Source organism: Antechinus flavipes, chromosome 5 (genome assembly GCF_016432865.1).
Source record: "Antechinus flavipes isolate AdamAnt ecotype Samford, QLD, Australia chromosome 5, AdamAnt_v2, whole genome shotgun sequence".
Taxonomy (NCBI): domain Eukaryota; kingdom Metazoa; phylum Chordata; class Mammalia; order Dasyuromorphia; family Dasyuridae; genus Antechinus; species Antechinus flavipes.
The window spans coordinates 280,246,123-280,260,992 of NC_067402.1; the positions used below are offsets into that span (position 1 = coordinate 280,246,123).

General features: G+C 43.6%; 1 protein-coding gene across 3 annotated transcripts in view; it reads right to left on the minus strand.

Annotated features, from left to right (window-relative positions):
• Nucleotides 1–13,763, minus strand: part of CRY1 (cryptochrome circadian regulator 1) — a 65,939-nt gene extending 52,176 nt beyond the window's left edge. For 2 of the 3 annotated variants that reach the window (XM_051961495.1, XM_051961492.1), the window contains exon 1: nucleotides 13,005–13,763. In XM_051961495.1, coding sequence (XP_051817455.1) covers nucleotides 13,005–13,162 — 158 coding nt within the window. In that variant the 5' untranslated portion in view covers nucleotides 13,163–13,763. The remainder of the gene's footprint in view (nucleotides 1–13,004) is intronic. The other variant, XM_051961494.1, reaches the window with a different exon arrangement.
• Nucleotides 13,764–14,870: the final 1,107 nt, after the last annotated feature.

Below are 14,870 nucleotides of genomic sequence, written 5' to 3' on the forward strand. Positions count from 1 at the left end.
TAAAATATAAAATAAATCAATCGATAAACATGAAACAAATATAAAATATGATGAAAAATGATCGCCACTTCCAGAGAAAGAACTGATAGAGTCTGCATGCTGACTGAAGCATACTTTTAAAGCTTTCTTTTTTATTCTTGTTTTATTGGTCTGTTTTCTTTTGCAACATGTGTAATAGGAAATGTTTTGCATGACTACACATTACAATCTATATCAAATTGTCTTCTCAAGGAGGGGGGAATGGAAGAAAAGAGAGGATATGAACTCAAACTTAAAAAAAAATGAGTATTAAAAATTTTTGTTTACATGTAATTGAGAAAACAAATTAAATTAAAAAATGATAAGTTTCCTATTACTGGAAATATACTAAATTGAAAGGTGCGCCACTTCTGTGTCAAGTGCCCAAGAATGGATCTGAAATGCCAAAGGATATAGGAAGTATGGCTGTTCTAAGATTTTTATTGTAGTACAGGACTCAAGAGATTGGTTATAGCCCATAAAATGTGACAGTAAAATGCAGACACACTATCAAAGATCTCTTTAAAGCACGACCAAAACCAAGTTCAAAAGACAGCAACATGTTTAATTTTCCCCAATTCTTTACTGGTTACTATTTACTAGTTATACGAGGCAGCTAGGCGGTACAGTAGGTAAAGCCTAGAGTGGGAAGACCCGAGTTCAAATATGGCCTCAGATATTTACTAGTTGGCGTGATCCTGGATAAGTCATTTAACTTCTGTCTCAGTTTCTTCAACTATAAAATGGGATAATAGCACCTACATCTTTGTAAAGTGTTTAGCTACATAAATGCTTATTTCCTTCCCTTCCCTTAATTAATAATAGTATTTACATCTTCAAAAAACGGTGTACTTAAGTCTACTTTAGATACAGTAACTGCTTATCAGATATGGTAAAATACTTTTGAAAAAGAAAATAAATTTTAGGAAACATTGAAATAATCATTATTGCAATTAATTTTCTTTATTGTTGTCTTTTTTTTCCCCCACTCCATAGACTGCTACATATTAGGTAATTTATATCATTACTCAATATGTCTCTGGTAGTTAATACTTATTCAGCTTTTTGTGGTTGTGTTATTAGAGGTATTTGTCGATCAAATGTCCTGCTCCTGCCTTTTTAGTGGGTACAGGAGGACAGGGAATAACAAGATTTATCATTTTGATTGCATCTTGTGCTTCTTGGAAACTATTATTTTATTCCCTTCAATAGTTTCTAGTGACTACAAAATAACCATTCTTATGCAAATTTTCATTCCTTCATTCACTTGAGGATCACTCTCCCAGGGAGTTTCAGTAGTAGGGTAGGCCATTGGAATTATTCAAGAGTATTCAAGATACTATGTATCTTGCTTGGGATGTGGCGCTTAGGGTTCTGTTTTTTTTTTTGCCCCTCATAGACAATGTATGGATACTTTTGACTGGTGCCTTGTTTTTGGTATTCAGAGGTTCTGAATCATTTTTCAGAATTCTTTCCTGGAATTAATTAAGGGTTTTAATCTGTCAGTTTCTTCTGGGATACCCAAGGTTCCCACATCATCTGTGCACATCCTGCCTTCAAGGTACATGGCTTCTCTGTGTTCTCTTAGATGTGTTATTTTTTTCTCTCTTTCCTGCCAGGATGTCTCCCTCTTCATATTGATATTCCAACTGTAATTTTTTCTTTTCATTCTCTAGAGGAACTTTCCACCAAGGACACACTTTTTCCCCTTAATCTGCTAAATCCTGACATTGTTCCTCCTTAATGTCTTCTTTTACGGATTTCATTTTTCTTTTGGGCCATTATAAGACTTCTTACCCTTTTATGCTTTTGTTTTATTTGGTATTAGCTCAATATGCTTTGCCTTGAAATAGTTACGAGGATACTGTATTTCTCTTTGAGGATTTAATATATATTATTCCTTCTAGTTTTAGGATCTCTGTTAAATCATTTCCCCCCCTCAATAGTACTTTATTTTTCCAATTAAATATAAAGATAGTTTTCAACATTCATTATTCTAAGATTTTGAATTCCAAATTTTTCTCCCTCCCTCCTTCACCTCCCCGCTCCCCAAAACAGCAAGCAATCCAATATAGATTATACCTGTACAATCATTTTAAACATACCTCCATATTAGTTATGTTGTGAAAGAGAAATCAAAACAAAAGGGAAAAATTCTTTTTAATTGGGGAAAAGGATTGAGAAGGAGTGAAGGACTACCCTGTCATTTAAATGTTCCTTTTTTAAAAAAAAATTGGCTGCATTCTTAAATGTAATTTTATCAAACTTGAAACAAAATGTTCATACACACAAAAAAATTGTACAAGAGAAGAAAATGAAGAAAATATGCTGACTGACATACAATCTGTCCAGTGAGAAAGTACACTCTTTTTTTACATCTTCATTCCCTTCCTCCTCCACTATCCTCACCAACGTGGTGGAGAAAAAGTGACTCAGTTATCCAAAGGAATGATTAGAAAATTTAGAAAATATTCCTATTTCTTGTTCTTCTGTCTGATTTCTCAACTTTTTGCTGCTTCTTAGCAACACTAGAGAAAAGGCACGTAGGCAGATGGTTTTCTTCCTTATTGGCATTTAAACAATTTAGCCAAGGGAGAAGCAAGTTACTAAAATGAGATTTCTACTTTGTTTGTACATGGTGCCCCTCAGCTTTTAACAATTATAATTTCACTGGTCCATTCAGATCTATTGTTGCTTGACATATGCAGATGTACTGAAAACCATAACTGATTATCTTGTATTTGTCACTTCCATTTTTCACTTAGTAGCTCTTTCACTGGCATATCTCAGTGACCTAATTAGCCATTTGTGATCTCATAAGATCTAAGTCCTTCTAGCCATCATTCTTGCAACATGATTCATTCAGTAACCTGACTGTTAAATTGCTTCCAGGATATCGTCATCCCTGACCTTCTTTGTACTTCATTCTTATGGAGAGTCACACATGGTTCTTTCTTCTCAAAGTCTGTGAACTGACCACAAGCTTCAGCTTTTTTCCAACATTTCAATCTGTAAATTGCTGTGGGCAGAATTATTGGGCTGAACATTTCTGGCCTCCTCATTGGCTACATTAAAATTTTTTAGTTGTGACATAATTTAATGCAGATTTAAAAATTCAATCTGGCAGGGGAAAATTCAGCAGAAAAAACAGACTCTGGAAGCTATTACTAAATTTCATAAAGTCTAGGATACAAAAAGAATATTTAAATGGCATTTTAAGTGATTCAGAACACTAACACTATCTTTGTGATACAGTGAAGATTTAAAACATAAAACTTGTTTAACCCATTTTTCTCTGAAATCTGTTTTTTATTAAGATCAATATAACAGGCAAAAAGCCAAGATGGCAGAATAAAGGCAGGAATTTGCCCAACTTCTCCCCCAAACTGCTCAAATTCCTTTAAATAATGACTCTAAACAAATTTTGGAGTGTCAGAACACCCAAAAAGACAGAGTAGAACATTTTCCTGCAAGTCAACTTAGGTCAGCAGAAAAGGTCTGTGGAACCAGGGTGGGATCCCAGTGCAGTCCCGGTCAGTGCAGTCCCATCCCCATCCCCCAGAACCAGCAAAGCAGGATTCTGCTGCTTTAGCACATTAAAACTTATAATGGGATGGTGACTCTCTGAACAGCTCCAAGGCAGAAAAGAGTGCTTGTGCTCAAGTCTCCATTAGGATCTCTGAAAACAGCTGTACAAAACCCCTGAAGCTCAGGACTGTGCACCCTCCGCTCAGGAAAATAGCCCTACTTTAACAAAGAGTAACAGCCAAGTAATAGGCTGGGAAAACGAGCAGACGACAGAAAAAGTTTCTAAAGTTACTGTGGTGACAAGGAAGATCAAAACACTCATTCAGAAGATAAAAAAGTCAAAGCTCCTACACCCAAAGCTTCCAAGAAAAACAAGAACTGGGCTCAGACCACAGAAGAGCTCAAAAGGAATTTTGAAAATAGAGATGGAGAAAAAGGCCCAAAAGGAAATACAAAAAGCTAATAAGGAGAAGAATGCCTTAAAAAGTAAAATTAGCTAATTAAGAAAGGTGTAAAAGCTCACTGAGGAAAATAATTCCTTAAAAATTAGAATTGAGCAAATGGAAGCTAATGACTTTATGAGAAAGGAGGAGGAGAAAGGGAGTGAATGAATCTTACTTTCCATCAGAATTGTCTCAAAGAAGAAATACCATACTCACTCAATATGGATATAGAAATTTATCTCATCCTGTAGGAAAATAGGAGGGAAATGAGATACAGAAAGAAGGGAGGGTGATAAAAGAGAGGGCATATCGGGAGATGGAGTAGTCAGTAGCAAAACAATGATCAATGACTCTTCTGAAGGACTTATGATGAAAAATACTAACCATATTCAAAGAAAGAACTAATTGTCTCTGAATATAGATTGAAGCATATTTTCTCTCTTTCTCAACTTTATTTTCTTGAGGGTTTTTTTTAAAATTAGAATTGGGGATTTATGTTTTCTTTCACATAACTTGACTTTTATGGAAATGTTTTGTATAATTTCACATGTAGTTTCTTAATGGGAGTTGGAAGTGGGGATAAGGGAGAGAATCTAAAACTTAAAAATTAAAAAAAACAATTGTATAAAAAGTTTTACATGTAACTGGGGGAAAATATTAAATAAATAAATTTAATTTTAATTTTTAAAAAAGAAACCAATATAAACAAATATTCATGTGTACAGAGGGTTAAAGTTGTTGGTTTGTCAAGAAGCTGTCGTTTTGTCCAGGAAAGACCAACAGATAGTTTATAACCAGGTTATTATTTATTAGAGAAATCCTAAAGAGTTTCTTGGTGCTCTACAGTTAAGCATGTCAATATATATAACTACTCCAGGTTTTTAAATACTGGAATGAATCACAAAAGTAAAAACAAATTTGTGTATTTTAAAATACTTTTTGTATGTTAGGATATTCTTGGTTGTAAGCCTCTTAACTTTTGCTTTTTGGTATACTGTATTCCAAGATCTACTCTCATTTAGTGTAGAAGCTGCTAAGTTTTGACTGAGATTTCATAGATATAATCTTACTCCTTTCTGAATATCTGCAATATTTGTTCCTTTGATGTGGGAGCTCTGGTATTGGCAGTGATACTTTTCCTTTTTCTGAGGAGGGAGGAAGGTAGGGAGGAGAAAAGGCTGGTATAGTTGGAATGGAAGCAGTAATTGGTAGAATGTTTCTACCTTCACTTTAAATTGAATCTAAAATATCTGGGCAATCGTTTACTTGGGGTTTTCTGAAATACAGTATTCAGCCTTTTTGTTAGTTTTTATTTTAACAGAATTTTCGGGAAATTTAATGATTCTTAAATTGTCTTTCTCTGAAGTTGTTTCCAAGATATTGTTTTTGTTTCAGCTATCCTATATTGTGTTCTATTTCTGAATCTTTTCATTTTTGTTCATTTTTTCTTTATCCTGGTGTCACTGATTTCTGTTAAAATTATCTTTCTCTGAATTTGTTTCCATAGTTATTATTATTTTTTTTTGTTTGTTTCAGCTGTCCTATATTGCGTTCAATTTCTGAATCTTTTCATTTTTGTTCATTTTTTTTTTTTTTTTTGCTTTATCCTGGTGTCACTGATTTCTATTAGATCTGTTCTAGTTTTTTGAGAGGCTATTACTTGGGTCAGATATACTACTTTCTCTTTTAAAATATTTATTCTTCTTCCAATTCTTTTTCTATGGTTTTGATTTCATCTTTTATCTCTTTATTTCTTCTACGTACCATGTAGAATTCTTGCACTTTTGGGGTCTTTCTTCTAAACTGGTTTTTTGCGCATGCTAGTCAGGGATTTCTTTTACTTATTCATCTTTCCAGTTTTAATTATTGATGAGTTAGGCCAACCTCTGCTTTTGAGTGGACATAATTGGCCCTGCTTGGTTTTGTGCTAGGTCCGCTCTACTTCCTGTACTGATCTCTAACCTATTGGATCTCTGAGGTTCCAAGAGCTAGGTCTTTTAGAATCCTTTATAGTGTCTATGAACTGAATGCAAAGATTCTTAGATATCCTGGGCACATAGGCTTTCCTGTGTGACTATAGACATACTTCATTAAAATGAATGCTTTGCAGATTTTTTTTAACACACATTGGAAGTTTGTGACAGCCCTCCGTTGAGCAGATCTATAACTTCCATTTTCCCAACGGCATGAGCTCACATAATATCTCTGTGTCAAATTTTAGTAATTTTCACAATATTTCAAACTTTTTCATTATTATTTTTGTTATACTGATCTTTGGTTACTACTGTAATTGTTTTAGGATGCCCCAGAACCACACCCATATATGATATCAAACTTAGTTGATGAATGCTATGTATGTATGAGTATCCCACTCACTGGCCATTCCCATCTTCCTCCCTCTCCTCTGGTATCCCTATTCCCTAAGACACAACATTATGAAAGAATATTATATAAACTCAGTTGATAAAGCAGTGACAGGATTTGAGAGGACTAACTCCAATTCTGAAAGAAGTTCTATTGTAGCTAAAACACTATCAAACAGTATCACATGTGACAGAGGAATCTTTCATGCAAGAAAGAACCAATCAGTGTAGAAAACTTTTGTTGTCTTATTTTATGAACTTGCTACTGCCATCCCAACCACCACCCCAATTTGTCAGCTGCTAAAGATATCAAGGCAAGACCTCCCACCATACCATAATAAAATAAGGTATAGATTATGTTTAGCATTTTTATCAATAAAATATTTTTTAACTAAAGGATATACATTTGTTCTTTTAGACATAATAATATATTGCACACTTAATAGATTACAGTGTAGTATAAACATAACTTTTGTACACACTGGCTTTATTGAGAAAATTCGTTTTATTCTAGCAATTTGGGAACTCCATATCTCCGAGGTACAGCTATAGGTTGTACTGCCTGACTACACTGGCAGTCCTTACTCCTGATGACTTTTAAAACCTTTTCTTGTTTCTGTACAAAAAAAGATTGTCCCCATTTATAATAATCTCATTTATAAGAATCAATAACTTGCTCTTTTTTTATAATTAGTATTTTAACAAGATTTCCCAAATTGCCTTTCTGTATTTTAGAAAGCTTTATCATGTTTAAAGCTATATCCAAAATGCCTTATAAGTAGTACAGAAATAGTCACCCATTGGGTGCTAAAAAGTATTTTTATTATCACAAATGGTTTAAGGAAAAATACAGGAAGTAGCACCAGGTCTCCTCTGAAAGTCAAAGGCAAAGCCAATTACTATGAATGCCTACAAGAAATTTCTCCTTCCTAGCTTTACCATATGAAATTGTGGTGACCTGAGTGAATCACTTTACCTCAGGCAGGTTATTACTCAAATTTCTCATTAACTATCAACTTGCCATTATGCTAGTCCTTTAGAAAAAATTTTCTCAATTTTTTTTTTCAAACTCAAATATAAATTTGTAACATTTCAAACTTCATGAGGTGGTCAGTTCCTAAGGCTGAAGCATGACTAGTTCTTAATGTGCCAGCTACAACAAAGGTTTCTTTAGCCCTACAGTGAAATGGCTCAGATCTACCACATTTGTTTTTATAGAGAAAGTCAGAATTCAAAAGGTAGAAAATGGAATAAAAGCACATCCAGAACAATCCTTTAATAGGCAGCCCTTTTTTGTTCATTTCAGCTGTTCAATGTGTCAAAGTGCTAATATTTCAAAGATGACTTTAGAACATGTTGAAGTAGTAAATCCAGTCTAAAAAAATTAGCCTGCCACATTGTTGTCTCTCCCCTCAAAAAAGCAAAACAAAAACAGAATCATCTGCCATAGACAAATGTTTTAAAATAAGAATGTAACCCATGAATTATTTCTTTAGACTGTATTTTTCAATGCCATCTCTTGACTAGAGAGAACTCTTGTTTTGAAGGCTATTGAATACAGTTTCTAGTCTTAATTTTTTGAACTAATATATGTTTTGATCTATTCACTAAACACGTTTAGTGTTTAACACTAAACACATTCCTAAATAAAGGGAGACTTCTGTTTTAAAACTTTTTTTTATAAGTCATAAACTTTAAAATTATTCAGCAGCTCCCAATCTGAATATTCTTACTCACTTTCAAAAGGTAACTTTGTAAAGAAAGTACTGCTTCTCCAGTAGGCACTTGTAAAGGTATTAGTAGACACCTTGCTTCCCAGAGTTAAGGCCCAGCAAGCAAGCTGTTTGGCATAACAACAATCCTTTGCCCTCGCTCTCTGGCAAAATCACAGAATTACTCTATTGCTCTGAGCAGCTCCAGGTGTTCTGGAAGCTCAGACAAGCTCAGTGTTGTTCGGATCATGAAGCCTTGCTATCAATCAAACTTATCTCATTGCTGCTCTTACTCCTCAATGTCAGGACCAGACCATTGGAAGAATTATCAAGGTTTAGCCATACCAAAACAGGTCCCTTCCCTAGGGGCAGAACCCCAGCACATGTCTCTCACCTGCCTCCTTTCTTGCAAGCCCTTTCTCTCTTTTGCATTTAAACTATTGTTTGATTCCTGACTCTCCTGTCTCTAGTCTGCTCTGTTTGGCTTCAGTCACCATAAAGGTGAGAGGCTGGCTAAGTTCAGTTGACACACCTTTTAATTTATTACATCTCAGAAGGAAACTCTTAGCCAGGAGAGGATCTATCCCGACTACAGAATAATGAAAAGGCTAAGTTAACTTTTGGTCTATAAGGAATTGTCTTCTTCCAACTTAAATTAAAAATAAAAACCCAGTCCCAAGACAAAGTTCTTGATTCAGTATTTGTAATCAAGGATTTTTTAAATGAAATCACAGACACCTGTAAAGCACCTCCTATGTGCAGGGCACACTCAGCACGCTAAGGCCCAGGCCCAAATCCCGGCCCTGCCCTTGCTGCTGCACAGCCGTAGCCAGACCTATCATCCCCTTTGCTGCCACAGCCCTAGCCAGGCCACAACCCCCTTCTCCCCCCAGCCCCTCAATGTTCTCTCCTGGAAAACAGGAAGCAAAGCCTCTTCTACATTCCAGCACCAAAGACTGGGGGAAGCCCTCTTCCGAGGGCCAAGGCGTGAGCGCTGAGCAGAGGGTTCTTAAGCTTAACAATATTTAAATCTGATTTGAGCTGTATGAAGTTCTGACTGTGCAGGCACGTTTGGATAACATAACTTAGCCCTCATGAAGCTTCCAGTCTGCAGGAGGCTAGAATACTTCAACAAAAAGCCCCGAGAGCTCCAGCAAAATTCCAAAGGCCATGCGAGGTTCACAGGAGAACAAGTTCATTACCTTGATGGGGTGCAAGGGCCCTGTGGTCTGAGCTGGGCTTTTAAGGATGGATGAAAATTCGCCAAGCAGAGTCTATGGGGCTGTGGGCCTAAGGGCGAGCAAGGCCATGGAGAGGAGACAGCCCATCACTACATGGGGGAGCTCTGGCTAGAGTTTCAGGTATGGGAAGGAGCCTGGCAAGATGGGGCGGTACCATCTGGTAGGGGGCACCTGTGACCCTCAGGCTGGGAGTCTGAAGCTCCCTCAGCATGGTACTGATGCAGTTACTCCAGACGACAGGGTTGGGGGCAGCCTAGAGACAGAAGGATGACAGGTCTGGCAGAGATGGAGAAGGGGTGGAGAATACAGCCCAGGCTGGTGGCAGAAGGAAGAGAGAGAAGGGGATGGAGTCAAAAGTCCTAAAAAGAAAGCCTCTGAGAACTAAACAGATGGGAACAAACTTGGGCATTGGAATGAATGGTGGTCGAGCCTGGAAGTGGAAACTTTGAAATGAAGTCGGTCTTGGTGGGAGATGTGCTGAGCCTGGGGGAAGAGAAGAGACCCACGGGGACTGGGGGAGCAGCCTGCCAGCCTGGCCAGCCTCCAGGTTCTGAGGGAGTGTGAGAAGTGACTGGAGGCTGGCTCAGAAAGAGAAGGTGAAGGGCCCTGAAGGGCAGTTTGGACCGCATTCTGCAGAGGTTAATGATTACCCCAGCAGAGCACATCAGGACTGTTCCATCCTTATAATCCATTATAGCCCTTTCAGGGTGGCTCAGATCTATCTGACTTAATGATAATATGTCTACATCAAGGACTTGTGAATTACGTGTGAGTTCTCCCTCCACCCAGGGAGGTCATCGCCCGCCCATACAACTCGGGAGTTACTGCGGCCAACCACTTCGTCCCTGGGCCTCTGCTGATGCAATCTCGGCCGTCTGAAGCGGCTGGCCTTTGGACACCTGGTGCTCGCCACTCACAGGACCTGAGAGCTAAGGTTCTGCTGGCCCAGCCTTCAAAAACCCAGGGTTACCCCCATGCCATGAGGAGGCCTCAGAGAAGGGCTTTAGTGGCGCTGAGTGATCAATGATTCTAACAGGTGAAGGGTTATAAAGCACTGACCTCGAAACTCTTCAAGGCAAATATTTTAAGCCTTGACATTCTCATTTTACAGATGGGGAAACTAAGGATCAGAGATATTAGGCAAGCCCAAGATCAAATTATAAATCAAATTCAATATATAGCACCTACTGTATGCAAAGGAAGGTGAAAAGTGGCTCCAGCAAGGAAGAGGCCAGATCAGAACTTGACAGAGGGGCGTGGCCATTTTTCGGGCAGAATAAGCAGCGCTGCTGTACCCTTGGGAAGCAGTTAGCACTTGGTCACAGTGACATGTCTGGGAGAGAAGGCAGCATTCCCTCGGACTACTCTTCGGGGGATCCCACTCTGTCATCTTTCAGGGAAGGTTTGCTAACAAAGCTTTTCCACGGGGAGGGAGGGGTGGGGCCAGCCCGGGGTATGGGGGGAGACGTAGGAAGAGGGGGAGCATCATCTCCCAGGGTTTCTGCGCTGGCCTGGGTGGGAGGATCCCTTTCTGCCGTGCCTAGAAAGTCAGAGTGTGCTGGATGGCATGAGCCACAAGGAGGAGCCAGGAAGAGCGGCGCACGGGGCCCAGGCTGCCGCCCTTCCCTGGCTGCTCCCGGCACAGCCTCCGGGTGGAGGAGGCCAGCTGCCTCTGCTGGGGCCTTTCTGCCCTGGCCGCCCAACAGAGAGGCAGGAAGCCCCAAGAACTGCGGGGAGAGTCCCAGGAGCTGGAAGGGGGCCAATCTCTAGTTCCTCAGACACACAGAGAACAGCACAGATGCTGGGCCGGGGGAGGCCGGGAGAACCCCGGTCATTTTCACTTAGTTCTTAAGTCACGGCCCTTCCTCCTCCAGCATTAAAACAAGCTAAGTTCTTGCTTTCAAAGCAGACCTCCTTGGAATGCGGATCTGGCGGCTGGCTGGGGCACATGGGAAGTCCCACCGAGGAGCATCAGGTTGTGCTGACTGAATCCCAGGCCCTTTCTCGCCTAGTGCCCTGGACCCCTCTTAGCTTCAAGTTCCTCAGCTCTAAGAAGGGGCTGGAACTTTCGAGCTTTTCCAGAGGTGGGAAACAGACGGAAGGCCAGCTTTGGAGACAGGTCGTGTCTGACTTGAGAGTGTGAGCTGGAGCAAGTGGGGAGCCCGCCCCTGACCAGGGTCCTGTGCAGAGAACATGGGCCAGGCCCTCTTGGTTCTGTTCCTTTGGGAGCTTCAGGTCCTCAGCTATGACATGGGATGGGGGATGGTCTCGGGGGTCTCGGACTTCCCCACCTGCCCAGGCAGCTCTCTGACACTGTCCACCTGGAGTTTCTCCACAGAGCTATAAACACAAACCACGCCATAATCTCACGCACAGCTGGAAGGGCTTCTGGGACAGCTGACACGGAAAGGCCAATACTCCTTTTTATATTACAGGATGGGGAGGTACAGGGAAGTTAATCAGTGCCACAAGTGGAATTTGAACTCAAGTCTTGTAATTCCAGAGCCAGGGTTTATATCAATCCCATGAAATTACAGATCCCCTCCCCCTCTTCAAAAAAATGTCCTGACTGATGGCTGGGACATACTGCCTACCCCCAACCCCAGCAGAGAAGTCACTCTTTTGAGGTCAGAGACCTCTGACTCTCACCACCAATGGACCTTGGTCAAGACATTTAAGGGGGTGGGGGTCACCTTCCTATCCTTAAAATCAGGGGATGGGCTGAGGTAGGACCTCCAAGCCTTCTAGCCTGTCTTCCCCCACCAAAGCCCAAGGGCAAGCTGTCTTCAGCTCCCCCATAGCTTGCCCTTAAGAACAACTCTGATCGTGGGGCCGTTTATGCAGACTTAAGTTTGCTTTACTTGCTTCCTCCCTCTGGTCTCTTATAAAATGGGTGGCCACGGAGGGACCATAAACATCACCTATTTAGAGCTCAAAGGGCTCTCCAAACCCATGTAATCCAAACTGCCCATTTTACAAATGAAGAAACTGAGGCTCAGAGGAGGCCCTCTAGAGACAAAAAAGTCCTTCCAGCCCAACCACTATAATCACATTACAGTTAGCTACAGAGCAAGAAAACTGAGGCTCGAATACTCAAGCCCTTTATTCCAATGTCCTCGTATTACAAATAAAGAAAATGAGGCTCAGGGACTCTAACAGGGTGTCTAGTAGCGTCTGAGACCTCCAAAATCTACAAAGAAACAAACTGAGGCTCAGAGAAAATTGCAACATCACATACTGACCGACAGACACGGGGCTCTGGAGCCCCCCTTTCCATTTTAGCAGAGGAAGAAATCGAGGCATCACATATTGAGTGATTGGCATGGGCTCTAGAACTCCCCCTTCCATTTCAGAGATGAAGAAACTGAGGCGTCCCATACTCCGCGACTGCCAGATAAACCTGAGGCATCCCATACTGACTGATTAATCGGCAGCGGCTCTAGAGCCCCTTCCCTTTTACAGACAAAACTGAGATAGCCTATACTGACGGCCAGTCATGTGGCTCTAGAGCCCCCCTTCCTTTTTACGGATAAAACGGAGGCACCCCATATTGAGTGAGTGATTGGCATGCGGCTCCGGAGCGGGCGGGGCCCTCGGAGCCCGTGCTTCCCTCTTGCGGACGAAGATTATGCCATCACACATTGACTGACATGCGGCTCCGGGGCTGCGGGAGCCCCGAGCCCGCCCGGCCTGACTCACCTCCACCTGTTGATGCCCACGTTGGAGGAGCCCGCGAACCAGGGGTCCAGGATGTAGACGCAGCGCACGGTGTCGGCGCCCTCGATGCACTCCTTGAGCGCGGGGTTGTCGTGGAGCCGGAGCCCCTTCCGGAACCAATGCACCGCGTTCACTCCCATCTCGGGGTCGGCCCGTCTCCCGGAGGGGCCCGAGCGCGGAGGGCTCTAGGACCCGGCGAAGCCCGCGGCCGCCCGGCGGGGCCACATCGCGTCCCGGCGGACCTGGGGGGGAGCCTCGCGCCGACGCCCGGGAGGTCACGTGGCCAAGCCGGCCGGGGTAGGGGGGCGGGGGAGAAGGAGAGGGAAGTGAGGCTCGCGTTATGGCTCCGGTTCGGGTCCGGGTCCGGGTCCGGGTCCGGGTCCCGCTCTCGTCCTCCTGCTCCTGGGCTCCGTGAGTCGGCGGCAGCTACAGCTCGGACTCTGGCTCCTCGCGCTGGGGTGGACGCGTCAGCGGCCCACGCCCCGCCTCCGGCCCCTCATTGGCTGATGCCCGGGCCACGTGACCTCCAGCTCGTCACGTTTCTGAAGTGTGTTTACTACACCCGGCAACCGGCAGCAGGGCGGAGCTGGGGAGCTATGGGCGGTGCCTCTCGTTCCCGAAGCGGTCTCTGGGCCTCTCACCTCCAGCCGCTGCCTTTTCAGACGTACGTCGTAGCTGACGACTTCCTGGGCCCCCGGCTTTGCCTGGTATCAATGGTATCGTAACCTCCCCGTGTCTCTACTGAGACGGTGGCAACCGCTCCTCGTACCGCGTGAGCGAACACTTAAGCCCCGCCTCAGAGGGCCGTGATTGGCTGCTGACGGGCCGGGGGCCGGTGGAGCCCCGGATGAGCACGGGGCTGCAAGGAGTTCCGAGGCGGCCGCGCGCGCGCGCGCACTTACCCCAAGGGCTGCCATGCACGCTCCCCGGCGCGCGGTCCCGTGTGGAGCCCTGAGTCGGCTCGGCCTCTGTGTTCCCTGCCCCTGCCCCATAGGCGGCCCCGGGAAGAGGAGGAGGAGGAGGAGGAGGAAGAAGAGGAGAAGAAAGAGGAGGAGGCTGGGGAGGAAGGGCGCTGGTCCCAAGGGTTACATAAGGCTGATGCTTAGTCGCCTTCGTGCTCCCCGCTTTTGCCGCCCCCCCGCCCCGCGCTCCTCAAGGCCCCCAGAGTGAGCCCTCTTTCTCATGGACACCGTCCCTGACCCTGCCTTCAGGTGACCCCTCTTTAAAGCACCCCAAAATTAACTCCGAAGTGACGTAGTGAAGCTCTCTTCGAGAGAACCTGAAGTCGGGACACTGACTGGGTCTCAATTTCCTTATCTGTAAAATGGGAATAGTACCAACCTCCCAGGATTGTAATTGAGAGTCATTTTGTAGCACAGTTTCGATACAAATTCTGGGTACCCTCAGTGACCCTTTGTTCCCCAGCACTCCTGGGGGTGACCTTCCTCTTCTGGGGTGACCTCCCCTTTTCACACGCATCCCTAGTGACCCACTGTCCCCAGCACGTGACCGCCCCCCCATATATCCATGGGCGGCCCCCCTTGCATTTTGCCCATCCATCTTTCCGATGTCCTCCCACAGGACCCCAGGGTCCAACTCTGGGGGATGAGCAGCCTCTTAAAAGGGACCTGAAAAAGACTTCTCTACCCCTCCAGGGAGAGGCGCGGGCCCCTGCCCCAGCCTGCAGATCCTCCCCCTTGGCCCACATCCTCCCAGGCCCTGCGGCCCTCCTGCACCCTGGCCCTGACTCATCAGCTCTCAAGTCTCGTGGCCTGGAAGCTGGTCCTGCTTTCTCAAGAAGCTGTGACCCTCTTTGCTCCCACTCTCTGCATAAATATTCACCCCCAC